Source organism: Pygocentrus nattereri, chromosome 16 (assembly GCF_015220715.1).
Source record: "Pygocentrus nattereri isolate fPygNat1 chromosome 16, fPygNat1.pri, whole genome shotgun sequence".
NCBI lineage: Eukaryota > Metazoa > Chordata > Actinopteri > Characiformes > Serrasalmidae > Pygocentrus > Pygocentrus nattereri.
In genome coordinates, this window is record NC_051226.1 from 13,047,321 (window position 1) to 13,061,786 (window position 14,466).

The 14,466-nt window shown below is 39.0% G+C and overlaps 1 protein-coding gene across 1 annotated transcript; it reads right to left on the reverse strand.

Annotated features, from left to right (window-relative positions):
• Positions 1–6,657: 6,657 nt before the first annotated feature.
• Positions 6,658–12,087, reverse strand: esm1 (endothelial cell-specific molecule 1). Its single transcript, XM_017713621.2, has 3 exons — positions 11,678–12,087; positions 9,468–9,608; positions 6,658–8,377 (listed from the first exon to the last, which is right to left on the reverse strand). Exons 1-3 carry the CDS (start codon positions 11,985–11,987, stop codon positions 8,277–8,279), a joined length of 552 nt encoding a protein of 183 aa, XP_017569110.1. The 5' UTR covers positions 11,988–12,087; the 3' UTR covers positions 6,658–8,276.
• Positions 12,088–14,466: the final 2,379 nt, after the last annotated feature.

The following is a 14,466-nucleotide window of genomic DNA, read 5'->3' on the forward strand; positions in this document are numbered from 1 at the left end:
CAAAATCCGAACCCTTACCCCACCACTGTTTAGGATCAACAGATAGTTAGTTAACAATTTGAATATTTATACATAATCTACAGGGGCCTGTAGTGGACTATCCAAATAAAGTGAGAGTGAAGATAATGATTTGGAACATACATTTTTCTATAATCATTGCCATGGCTCTGAGTATCCTATAAGAACAATATGTATAACACAGGGATCTAAATGGAGTTGGGTCTATTTTAGTCCTCTAATGCTGCTATTAGTCTATTCCTTCTTGCTGATGATGCTTATGACTCGCCTCAAGCTTCCACTAGATGGCCCTAACTGTGCACATCACAGGTTTCATGTTTGATTTCTGAGCACATTGTATGGTTGTCATTGTGTAACAGGCATGTTTGAAAAGACAAAATATTTCCTCATATAACATTGTGAAGTCGTTTAACCTAAAAGCATGCATTCTGAAAACATATTTGTTTTCTATTTTTCTTGCACCTCAGGAAAACCTCAGAGCAAAAAAAAGTTTAATTGTGAAAATGGTCTGTATCTTTCTTATTTTTGGACATGTTTTGTACCCCTTTTTTTCAAAGTGCTTTAGCACATTGGTCATATTTGTGGTTGTATTAGCAATGTATTACTTTGTTACTTCTCATTGTAACACAGCAAAACTAAATCTACCTAAAACCATGAAAAAAATACAATATTACCAAATCAAACACTGAGCTAAACAAAACACTAAACAAAAGAATGGACTTTTAGGCTGGCAGCAGCGATGATGTCCTTGGAGCAAACAGGCTCAGTAAAGCTCACGCAGCAAGAGTGACATTCATATAGACAGTGATAAAGTGGAATGTAGAGTGGGAGTTGCGGCTATAAATGACACAAATCAGATTCACATGTCTAAAAGTTTGTAGACTCCTGCTTTAATTGATTGAATTAATTGATTACATTTTTACTTTTATGAGTACCCTTGCTCTCGGAAAAAAACACTGAATGAGCAGGTGGCTTTTAAAAGTCAAGGTAAAGATCATGATTGAATGGTTATGTCAGTTCAACAGCACTGATCTTGAGTCTTGTGTATGTTTATTGGTCCTGCTTGGTTCTTGGTAAGTGTGACATAGCCCACCCTTTATTTGTGCACATTAGATCAACAGTATGGTGCACTTTTGGGTATGGAACCATCCCTGTGGTTTTATGAGGTTCCCACCAAGCCCACCTAATCATTGCTGTGATGTTGTATATGCTGCTGTGTTTGTCCCCTGCTGTTGTGCTCAATAAAAGAGCATTTACTTAAAACAAAAAAGAGCATTCACTGAAAACAAACAAAGAGCATTCGCTGAAAAAAACATTGTATCATGTCTTGTTCTCCATTGATACCACACTGGTGTCAGAAGTAGTGATAGGGACCAGGGCTCACCATGTCTACAACATGAATGTAGCCATTTAATTTACTATCCAAAATCACCAGTAAAACTATACATATTTTCTGAGGTTTTATATGCAATGTTGAAAGTGGTAAATATGTGCTAACTAATTGGGGATTATTTTCTCTCTCTTTTTAGACAAAAAGCTTCTCAAAATTATCATAAAACAATGTGTCTGACATTAGGTGGGGTATTCATATTCACTTCATGTAATAACTTCATGTGATGGAGCTTTCAGGGCCATTACCCTCTTTGGATGCTTTTCATCACCACCACTGTAACAATTTTGACTCCCAAAGTTTCTCTACAAAATTTCTCATCAGCTTGCTTTGAATGACTTTGTTTACATGTAAACAACTGAATTATGGAGAAGATCTGCAGAAGAGAACATAAAACAATCACATGACATTTCACTCCACACATTAGGATCTGGTTTCCACACATTAATAAGGTGTGACGATGCATTATTTTTATTTATACAGGATGTCACCAGCAGGGCTCCATAGAAATCCTCTATAGCTCTGCCTTTTTATACTGAATATAAAATGTTATAAATCTAATTTTTTACCGCTTCTTTTAGGTTATTTGAAACACGCAAAGTAGCACAGTTTTGGTCAATATCATAATAGAATTTGTATATACGTTTATCTGCTCTAACAGTGCTATAATCTGAAGTTCTGTCCCGGATTTTAACAGGTTTACAAGATATTACAGAGAAGTGTTTAAAACATAGACATTTGTATGTACCGTATATTTGATGAATCTGTTGAGATGGAGCTGATATAGAGATTTGTTGTCTTCACTGTATTGTTGAAGGAAAAACTCACCTATAAACCTATACCAAAGCAAACTGGTCACCCAAATCTTCAATGCGGTCTGTTGGGTTTATAGCCTTGACCTGAGCATAACCTTCAACCCAACCTTGAACTTGTTACAGTAAGTTTAAGCTCTACCTGCTTTGCAGATCACTGACATTCCTCTGATAAAGAGAATTCCATTGTGTTAGGCATTCTTAGGGTGCCACAGCATCCAGGTCTGCGTGCAAAAATGCGGCCATATAGCCATCTTCAAAGCCAACCTCGAGAACTTGCTGGAAGGGAGTGCAGTGGAATTCCACTCCTCTAATCAGTTATTTTCACCGCTCAATTATTCCCAAATTTAGATATCCGATTCATTGTTTTTCAAGCAGGGGACCCAGACGTCGCTTCATTTCCTAGAAGGTCATGGCCTGCTGCTTGTGCGGCTCCTCGTTATGCGCAGAACTGGGACTAATAAACAAGTGGATAATGTCAGAGGCAGGGCTGCAGGCTTTGCCGTAAATCAATCTTATTTACTGGGTGCTGCACACACCTTTGTTTCTGAAGGGCGATGTTGACGTGTTTGGGGAGTGCGATAATGGGTATTTCTCACCATGGCCTTCCTGTTATTGAGCGCTGCCTCTTTGTTTGGCTGCTCTTCGGTTCTCTGGGGAACAAACGGGAGCAAGCGTGATCGAGAGATTCCAGCAGCAGCACAGGGGATCAGCATTATCAATGCCTCACCTCCACTCACTGCCTCTCTTTCTTTCTATCTCTCTGTCCTTCTCTCTCTCTATCGTGCCTCATGGCATAAACTATTGTTCTAAAGTAGATGTACTTGTAATCTTTGTTTTGAACATTTCAGGCATATGGGGAACAGCATGAAGTTATTAGATGATACATAATACACAGGATTGATCTATTTCCAGTAAATTCTTGTCATTTTATATACCTTCAGACTTGAATTATGAAAGAATGTATTAGTTTAGCTTCTATTAATTTGGGTGCTCTTTGATGAATTTTATGTTTTGTTGATTTTGTAGTGAAGTGTAAATAAGTGAACATCCTAGAAGATACTTCTGCACATGTTAATACACAAAAGTTTGTTTGCTGAATTCAACATATTGAGTAAACAAATTCTAACATAAAACATATGCAAATGCAAAGGTTATGGCATTTTGTGTTTTATGTCCTCTAAGTACTCTGTAGAGAAAAGCCCAATGTCATTAGTAAGAAAGAAAGGTTTTGTTTGATTAAATATTGATCTAAATGAGCAAACATTTCAGATGCAAAGATTAATATTTAATCAAAACCTTTCTTATATATATATGTATATATATATATATATATATATACATATATATATATGCAGCAAGTGTCTGAGTCTGTACTGCTGAACGCTGCATTGTGCCAGTCAAATCTTATACAAACACCAAATCAATGCTTATTACATCCAAGCACAGCTCCTTCCAGACTGACTGGCTCAAACCCTGATTCTGAAGTTCTAAAACAATGTGTTTGATGTATGTATTACTCACCCAAGGACATTTAAATACTTTTTTCAAGAGTTTAATCAAAAATCAAGATTCTTTGTTTTCTTTAATGTAAAAAAACAAAAAAGTAAGGTCTGTTGAGGAAATAAGGCATGAAAGGGAGGAAAATCTTAGCAGAGAAGCTGTGAATAGACTTTCTTTAAGACAAGCAATATCAGGAAGGAGATGTTTTTATTGGAAATGTATTATTTATTTGATAAATTAATTAAAGCCCAGATTACTCAATGCAAACTTTTTTATATGCACAAATGTATTGCTCTGTTTACACTTTTATGTGAACCTCATCAATGAATCAGTTAAAAAAATTGAGTGCTATGAGATGCATTTATTTATTCATTCATGTTGTTGGTACACTTTCAGTTTTGTCCAAGTTTTGGCCAAGTACAAACATATTTGCAGCAAATGGAAAATAAAAAGTGTACAAAAACCATGTGTAGTGACCATGTGTAACCAGCATTATGTTGAATGAAAAGACACTATTTCAGCTTTTCCAGTGGCAGTCAGTGTTTGCAAACTGGCCATTTAAAAACATGAATTAGTCCAGTAAAGCTGCGCCTGGCCATAAATAAAGCCCTCAGTGACCTGCAACGTGTAACATCTTCCTGGCTAATTACTGTGAGCTGGTAAATAAATCCGCTGTGTGAAGCGCTGTGTGTTTTTCCCATGTCAGTGAAGCTTGTTTATGCTTAGGTGTTTAGATTTACGCTCTGGGAAGGAAAGTCCAGTGATCGGCGACTCCGGAAGGTGTGCGTTTCTTTCGGCCTTGCCTGTCCTGTGACGTGTGTCACTTGACAAATTCCAGGAGTTTTTTCTCCTGCGACGCAGACACAACAACAACAGGAAGTAAGGCCATTTTCACAGGTGTCAGGAAGCACAGGAAATAAACAAGTGGGCTGCGGGAACACAGCCTCGTTCGAGGGGCTCGGTGAGGTGTGGGCTCTGCTGGGTATTTATAACCTTGGGAGGGTATTTTTGGACCTTTCTGATCAAGGTGCATCATGTTTAACTGGTGAGAAAGAGGAAGTGAACCGGGAATGATGGGCTAAAACCCTGTGATGCTGAGACAGTGTTTGAACTTCAGTCAAACCTCAGAGGGTTTATTCGTTTATGTTATGGTTAGGATTAGGGTCGGGGTTTAGGGTTAATTTTAGAATTAAGTTCAAGATCAACATCAGGGATAGAGTGAGTGTTAGATTTTGGGTTTAGGGTTAGGTTTTGGTTTTGGATTGAAGTTAGGTTAGGTGAGTGTTAGGTTTAGGGTTTAGGGTTGAGAATAGGTCAAGTTTAGAGCATGTGCTAGGTCTAGGGTTTAAGGTTAGGTTTAGGGCAAAGAAGGAAGGAATCAACTAGCTTCGTAAATTCCGCAAAATTCTAGGGGCCCCACCGAGTTTCGAACTAGGGCCGCTGAGCGGAGACCCGAGAGCGCTGGCCCATTACGCTACAACCGGCTGGAAGTAACGGGGAAAGTTTTGGATGGTCGGGGCTTCGGAGCTCTGGAGCTCCATGGTAAATTCCAGCCAAAAAAATAAAACGCCCGCTGGCCCTGGTTGCGAACCCGGGTCGCTAGACCCTTAGTCTGGAGCGATAACCGTTCCGCCACCGTGGTTTGGAGATCGCACGAAGCCACAAAGCCACAAAGCCACGAAGCGCCACTTAAATTCCCTAATTTTGGCCCTAATGGTTCTGAGGGTCCCCGCGACCCTGACGGAGAAGCGGATTAGAAAATGGATGGATGGATGGATGGATGGATGGATGGTTCTGAGGGTTTAGGGCAAAGAAGGAAGGAATCAATTAGCTTCGTAAATTCCACAAGATAAAAGGGGCCCCACTGAGTTTCGAACTCGGGCCGCTGAGCCGAGACCCGAGAGCGCTGGCCCATTACGCTACAAACGGCTTGAAGTAATGGGGAAAGTTTTGGACGGGGCTTCGGAGCTCCGGAGCTCCATGGTAAATTCCAGCCAAAAAAATAAAACGCCCGCTGGCCCTGGTTGCGAACCCGAGTCGCTAGACCCTTAGTCTGGAGCGATAACCGTTCCGCCACCGTGGTTTGGAGATCCCACGAAGCCACAAAGCCACGAAGCGCCATTTAAATTCCCTAATTTTGGCCCTAATGTTTGGTTTAGGTTTTAGATTTAGGATTGAGATTAAAGTTAGAGTAAATGCTAGATTTAGGGTTACGCTGAGATTTTAGATCGAGGTTAGGGTTAGAGTGAGCATTAGATTTAGGGTCAGGTTTAGGTTTCAGATTAAGGGTAGGGTTCAAATGAGTGTTAGATTTAGGTTGAGATTAGGTTTAGTATGAGTATTAGTGTACAATTAGGTTTCTGTCTTGGATTTATGGTTTAGGTTCAGATTTTTAATTTTAGGTTAAGGTTTTGGATTAAGGTATGGGTTAGACTAAGTATTAGATTTAGGTTCTTTTCAGGTTGAAGAGATAAAAACATGATTTAGGCTTAAGTGAAGTGTCAACTTTAGGGTTCAGGATTTAGGTTATCTGGATTGAGGTTAGCGTCAGATTGTGTTTTAAGGAAACATTTAGTTGAATTTAATAAGTTGCCACTGTAGATGCAAAACCTTGTATATCCCTGACTACAAATGCACAGGAGAAGCATAAAAGTTCTTAATGTTTAATGTAGATTTTTTTTCCAAGTATTTTTGGACCGTTTCTATTGGTCTTTTGGTCATTTATTTTTTTACACAATGTAAAGGGCAGCAGGCATTTTCCATCTTTTTCCATTTCAGCATCTTTTTGATCATTAAAGTGCTACTGAGCATTTATACAGATGTGTAACACAATACAGAAGCTTTGTGAGTCTTTTTCATGAGTTCAAACAGCATTTTCAATTACATATTCATAATGTGGGAATTTATATCTATGCTCAGCAAGAAAACAAAGCATTTTTTTTCTCATGTTCAATTTAATTGATTACTGAAGCCCGTGCACACTGCATCAGACCAGGATAGCAACATACAGTATCTTTACAGATGTCACAAAATATCAAAGGATTTAAATGAGGATCCAGAAGTGTAATTCCACACAGATTAGAGCAGATACAGAACTTTGCATGGAGGAAGAGAAAACACACACCGACATACAGGCCCTTAGTTCGTTTCTTCATCTCTTCAACCTGAAAATGCCTTCAGGACAAATTACATCACATCCAGTAACCAAACTAAAGTGGACTGGCTGATGCAATGATTCAAAGAAAGGTACATCAGCAGACTATGATTCAAATTAGTAAGTGTGTGGCTTCACATAATTATGAATATTTGATTATATAAATAATATAATACATTTACATTCATTGTATGCGTGCGTTCGCATGTGCCTATAAAAAAATAATAATAATAAAATAAAAATGACACCTTGTGACACCTGGTGACATCTACAGTGGATTTTTTCCAAACTTGTAACCAAACCTTTAACACAGTTTGCATGTAAACATACAGCAGGATCCAAACGTCTGTTGAAAATGATTCTAGTTTTCATTCTTTTCTTCCTCATTTTAACAAGAATTTATGAATTTATTAAGTACTTGGTTCCCCTTTTGCTTTAATGGCAGCAGATCAAATCTGTGTTGATTGAACACAAGCTTCAATGGATTATGGCCTTAACATGGTAAAGATCACAACATTGTTTAAAGGGGATTTCCATTGTTTTGTTTTTTAATTTTAATAAATCTCTGTATAATTTAATTATTCAGATGTAAACAGAGCCATTCAGAGTGGTTTTGTGTGAAGTGCTCCATTCTAGAGAAACTTACTGTGACTGAATCATTCACAGTGGTGGTGATAGGAACCAGATACACCACCTGATGCCTGAAACACTGCTATGATAGTTTTGAGATAAAGTAAAACTTATATTTCAAAATCCATTCATAGTGGAGAGATGCATGCAGGGCATTGTAAACCAAAACAGTAACCAGTATTTTTCAAATTTCCTGCTATTTAACCATTCTAATGATCCTAACGTGTGCCCACGACTTAGTAAGCCATGGGAACAAGATTATGTCTTACTTAGTTGTGGCCACACATTAGGATCTTAATCCTACGCCTTACGAAGTTGTGGATACACTTTAGTTCCCATGCCTTACAAAGTCATGGACATGGTTTAATGATCTTGCTTTACTTCCCATGCCTTAAGTCGTGCCCATGCATTCTTATTCATACAGGATGTCACCAGTAGGGCTGTGTATTTTGCATCAAACCACTAGAATTATTTTGTTTAAAACTCAGTGACTGAACATTTTGGAGTCAATAGAATTCCCCTTTAAACTGGAATAATGAGATAGAAATAGTGCAGACTCAGACTTTGAACCCCTCTGTATGTTTAAGCATAGATACACAAAATGCTTTGGCATAGTCTGACATGGTATTAACAACGTATCAAATATTGTACAAAAAACAATGATATAATATTTATACCTTTTTAAACATATTAAAATATATCCCTTTTCTGTCTTTAATTTACTATGCTACATGTAGACTGATTAGGCCAAGAGTAAATGGGGTTATGGTCAGCGGGGTGCGAGTTTTGGAGCAGGTGGCCGTTCCGTGTGTCCAGCGTCAGTGCTGCTGCTGTTGCTGCTGTCTCCATCTCCTGATGCCACCTCATTACCTGCAGAGTAAAACCAGCTGAACTTTTAATATGTATAATTTACACAATCTATATACAGTATCTGTCTATTTAATTTATTGTCTATTTATTTATATGATATTTTGCATTGTGTTAACATTTCATTATGAACGGACCAATAGCAATGGTCAAGAATTTCTATAATATTATTACATAAAATCTTCTCGTAAAATATCATTTAGACATTTGAGGTTTTGTTACATGTAATGTAGCAATAACTACACAGTGTTACACATAGCCTATGTGTCACTATATATACTCACTTTCACTGACTTTATGTACTCTGTCTGCCTTCTAGGTCCATTATATATAGACGGATGCAAAAACATTGGTCAAATGGCATGTTTTGTGGATTTTCTAAGTGCAAATAATATAGCATCCTCTATAGAAAACACACTTCTGCACAGTTTAATGCACCATTACTATTTATTGACTGAATTTAATATATTGCTTTGAGAAAACTAAATGTAACAAGACAACATCTAAGGAAAAAAATTAAACTGGAACATTTTTAGACATTTAACATTTATGGAAGATGTGTTATGCCATTTGCCATTCCATTTGGTCAAGACTGTAGCCCATGTGTTGCTTCACAATTTATAAACAACCCCCTACTTTATTCACTGTGGGTCAGTTTCTGACCACAGGACTACTGCTGGCTCGGTATTATTTGTGTGATGGATCATTGTCAGCACAGCAATGACACTGACATGGTAGTGTGTCTAGTGTTCCGAGAACACACGCAAATGTCTAGCCAAAAGTGGCTCTGTGGTCAGAAACTGACCCACAGTGAATAAAGTAGGCGCTTGTTTATAAATTGTGAGGCAACGCATGGGCACTGCAACACTGACCACTGATGAAGGGCTACAGTTTCCAACTGTACATCAGCATAGTAAAGCTTCAGTAGCAAGACTGCTAATAACCCTGCGCAGTAAGTGTACCTTTGATTTCATGTGGATGTGGATAATATAGTTAAACACAGCAAAATCCATTTGCTCATTTAAGTCTTATAATGTACATGTAGACATACAAAAACACATATTTTGGAAATATATCCTAAAAGAAGGCTCACCTTCATGTGCCTTGAGCTTGTTGGTCAATTTTGTGAAGAATTTAAAGCTGAGGCACGCTCCAGTCTCTCTGTCACACAGCCCTCCACCTTTACAGTTGCAGGTTTTCCGACACTCAATGCCGTACGTGCCGTATGTGCAGTCTGGAGAAGAAAAGAGAAGTGACAGTAATTGATCATCAGCTTCATTATTCTTCATTTAATAGAATAGAATACAGATTCAGTCACTGCGTCTCTCACAGGAGTGAAGATGTGAAGATTTGCAGTGGCATAATTCATGATTTATGTAGATGTCTACAGTATGTGTACTACATACATTACATGATTTGCTATTAGCAGTAGGTACACATGCGTTAGACATATGATTTAGACAGTAGTTAGTGCTCCAAAATTTATGTACATATCGCTGCTGACAGAAGAAAATTCATATCTCCATTTTTGTCATTTTTCAGTTTTTGCCGTAATTTTAAAATGCCTCTTGCCCTTTACATTGTGTGTAAATTTCATGAAGAATGGACCAAAACAAACAGCTCAAAATACTTGGTTCCATTGACTTACATTTAAAGTAAAGGAGGTTTTTTCCTTTTGGAGACACAAGGTTTTCTTCCCACAACAGCGATATGGTTGTGTGTGTGTGTGTACATGTATGTGTAGACATATATGTATGTATATATATATATATATATATATATATACCGTTTTCCTGGAGGATAAAATTTACTTCAATAGTCATTACAGTTTGTTGCATGTTGCATGATGCTACATGACCATGTTCAGTCTCAATATGCACAACAGTGCCTCTGTTTAATCCTCCTTGTAAGCTTGTCCTGCTTGTATCATAACTGCACTATAATCTGGGGCAGACCAGAGGAGGATAGGTCCCCTTTTGAGTCTTGTTTCCTCTTGTGTTATTGTGTTTCTTCCACATGCTCAAACAGTTTTTCATTTCACTCTGTCCCTGAGCAATGCTTAATGTGGGGCTACACAAACACCTGCACCTATATTTTCAGGGTGTTATTATTGTTCTGAGGATTTTCTCCATCACACCTTTGAGTTTATTGCTTCCTTTTTAACAAATAACTCATGGTTCCCAAATTTGTGGTTAACACAATGTTTTACATGATGGCATTAATGCAGTTCCATTGTACAGCACTTCAAAGGGAGTGTGGATTTAGGCCCCTCTACCCTCTTTTGCCAGTGTTTACAATGGATTCAGGCATTCTGAGACACTTTAAGAAACGTGTTTCTCCTAATTTCAATTTAATAAAAGAATGGCTTTATTATTCAGGGCCTGGTGTGGCCCAATGTGATGTTCCACAGTCCAAGATGAGTAATAACTAGTTCCATTTACATAGCCAGAGAAGAACAGCACCTTATTTCAATACCTATGTTGATAGATGCTGTAGCTCATGTTATTCTGTGCAATTTATCGACTACCCTCTACTTTATTTATCGTTGTTCAGCTTCAGATGTTCCACTGCGGTTCTGTGGTGAACTGAAAGAGCCTCTAGACCTGATGCTTACTCCTTCTACTTGAGTCATTATTCCATTGAAGTAACATTAGGCTGGTTTAAAGCAGGACAGTAAGTTAAATGGAAATACACTTTTAAAACAGTGTTAAAAAACACATCCTGTCTCTAACTAGACACATTGTGTTCATTTGTCACTTTTAACAGTTTTCTTTAGCACAGTATAAAGTATAAACTTTATAAATCCACACTGAACACCTGGAGAGGAGCGCAGACTGGGTAAAGTTTAGACAAGACTGTTAAAACTGAAAAATGTGCTTGAAAGAACCATTTTGCAGGTTTCAATCAGAACTTTATGCAGGATTATCACCCCGCTGTATTTTTACTATATTTCTACTGTATTTTTACAGAACCTGGCAAATCATACAAGATTTAAAAAAAATTAATAAGATAAGATTTTATCTTATTTTTAATTTATTTTTACTGTGTTTTCACAGCAATTGTACACAGGTTTTGACCTGTTTTACAGAATTTATACTGAATATTTAACAGATTTTTATAAATTCGTAAACCGACTAACGGTTTTTAATGTATTTTTATTCCATTTTAATATCATTTGTAGCAGAACTTTTACTGTATATATTAATTTATTTGCATTTTCGGTGCTAAATCTGTATATAACGCCGAGTCTTCCTCCCTCTCTCTCTCTCTCTCTCTCTCTCTCTCTCTCTCTCTCTCCGTTACCTCTGCACACTCCGTACTCCTCTCCATACTCGTCTTCATCCTTGTAGAAGTGGCAGTACAGTCCTGGTCCGCACTTCACGCCGTGCATGCCGGACACGGTGCGGTAACACGCCTCCCCGCGTCGCGCCGCGCACACCCTGCAGCAGCCGCAGTCATCCAGCACCGTGAACGCGCAGCGCGCCACCGTGGTCCCGCAAAGATCCGCACGGCAGCGCTCCGGGCAGCTCGTGGCGTACTTGGCGCTCGCGCTCCACGCGAGACCCCGCGGCACGAGCGCGACCAACACGGCGGAGAGAAGCACGTGCATCATGATGGAGAATAGAGGGATGGACGGGTGAAGGCGCTGAGTGAGGGCGGTGGAGCGGTTTTAAGCACGCGGGGTGTTTTTTACACGTGGCCGCGTCAGTTTCCTCAATCCGGTGTTTGCCAACCACCCACCCCAACATCCTCCCCCAACACACCCTGCTGCCCACCCACCAGCAAGCCCACCATCAACACTCTGCCCCAGTACCACCAAGACACACCAGCACACCGCCCCCCCATTAGCAGAAATCCGACCTGGAAGTGCAGCTGGAAGCTCGACAGGAATTGAAGTTCGTGCAAAAATGATGGAGTTGTTTCAGTTTAGCGCTGTTTGTTTGAACCATATGTTAACCCCCTAACCCCCCCCCCCACCTAACATCCACCAATACACTCCCCCAACATCCACCAATACACCCCCCACACTCTCTCACACACACACACACATGCACACCCCACCCTCCAACCACCTCCACGAGTTGGTCACCCGTTCCTTGTGTAACATGTACATAAAGCAAAAGGGGAAAATAATATGTACACATTTAAATGTATATATTCCCCATTTTTGTGCATTTTTTCACTTAATTTTGCACATTTTAAATGTCCACTATACTTTAAATATCCAAATACCTGAATTAAGTTATTGAATAAAAAAAACCCCCACCAAATTCATAGATTTCACTGATATTTATTATAACCTCCTGCAATACTGTTGCACTATTGGAATGAATTGGAATGATTGCTGTTTTGATGATTGGCTGTTTCTATATGTATATAATCAATTATTTATATGTATATCATAATAATCTATTATTATTATTATTATGACTGTATGTGTCTCTCTGTCTGCCCTGCGATGGACTGGCGACCTGTCCATGGTGTATCCTGAGTTCCGCCCGATGACCGCTGGGATAGGCTCCCCGCGACCCTGACGGAGAAGCGGCTTAGAAAATGGATGGATGGATGGATATTATTATTATTATCTCCATCACTATGCTTGGAATGACTTCGTTCCTCAAACTCCGTGGCAGAGCGGCGCATGCGCTGTGCGCGCTATTCCTCCCATGGAGTACTGATGGAACGTTCACTTCAGTTTACCGAACCGATTCTTTTACACTGTCCATTTAAATGACTCGATTGCCTGATTCAAAGATTCATTGATTCAAGTCAGCTTCATTCTCATCTCCTCCATGTACCACGAAATCAAACTGGTCTAAGAACAGTGTGAGACAAGGTTGGGGAGGGGAGGGGTGAGAGGAGTGAAATTTAGAAGCCGAATAGCTCACTCTGTGGCTCAACAGAGCGTAGCATAGTGATGCTAACATGTTTGACAAGAGTACTGAAATCTGAACAACACTCAAGCATAAACATTGTAATCGTTGTAACAGCAGAATAATGATTCAAGCAGCTGTAAAGGCAGCTACCAAAAACAATTTGAGTAAACCTTATAATTCATTACAGAACCGCAGTGGACTTCTATTGTCTCTCAGCAGAAGAGCTGAAGTTTGCTAGGCTATATTCTTCTCATGTAGAGACATTTGTGATTCAAAATAAATCACAGGAATGTAATACACATACCACAAACATAAAAGCCAGCTCTGTTTACACAAAGAAAGTAAATTAATTCATTGTTATTGCTCTTAAAGTACAGACGTGCTACCTTTTTCAATAACTTTAACATGTTTCCTTGAGACTGGCGACCTGTCCAGGGTGTATCTTGCCTTCCGCCCGAAGACTGCTGGGATAGGCTCCAGCTTCCCCCCGCGACCCTGACGGAGAAGCGGCTTAGAAAATGGATGGATGGATGGATGGATGTTTCCTTGAGGTCTTCTTGTGGTGTGTAGGTGGTTTTGTTTACCAAAAACAGTCTTAATCCATTTTTATATCACAATTTCCAACCTCTTTTTATCCCTTAGACTTTAAAAAGCAATTTTTTGTTACTGTACATTTAAGATTGATATATGTAAATGACTTCTGTTCAGACTGACTGCATCATTCAAAAAGTAGTCCACTCCCTATATTGGGGTGCACAACTCCAGTCCTGGAGGGTCAATGTCCAGCACAATTTGGGTTCCAAAACACCTGATAACACTTATATACTTATTGCAAGGTTAAGTGGGTGTATTTGAGCAGGGAAACCTCCAAACTGTGTTGGACACCAGCCCTCTAGGACAGGGTTTTGCGCCCCTGCTCCATATCATCAGCATAAATGAATGAAGATAAACTGCTATTGACAGCTTGGGTGAACATACACAAATGCACTGATTTTCATGACACTACAGTGGATTCAAAATGAGCTATGTTTGCACCTTAGTTTGCATATATGGAGCGTGAGGGGATGAATGAAATGTTTTGAAACTTTAACAATGTTTACATACTACATCAAACTTTTTAAATTTAATAAACAGTGAAGAAAAACAGATGGCCTTGTTGTCTATATTGTGTAATAGGTCGTTTTGGAATAAATTACTTGAAACATGATATTATTG

Coding starts and splice junctions, on each gene's coding strand:
- esm1 (XM_017713621.2), bottom strand. CDS start 11,987: ATGATGCACGTGCTTCTCTCCGCCGTGTTGGTCGCGCTCGTGCCGCGG. Junction 9,609..11,677: donor GGAGTACGGAGTGTGCAGAG/GTAACGGAGAGA, acceptor TTTCTTCTCCAG/ACTGCACATACGGCACGTAC. Junction 8,378..9,467: donor CAAGCTCAAGGCACATGAAG/GTGAGCCTTCTT, acceptor TTTACTCTGCAG/GTAATGAGGTGGCATCAGGA.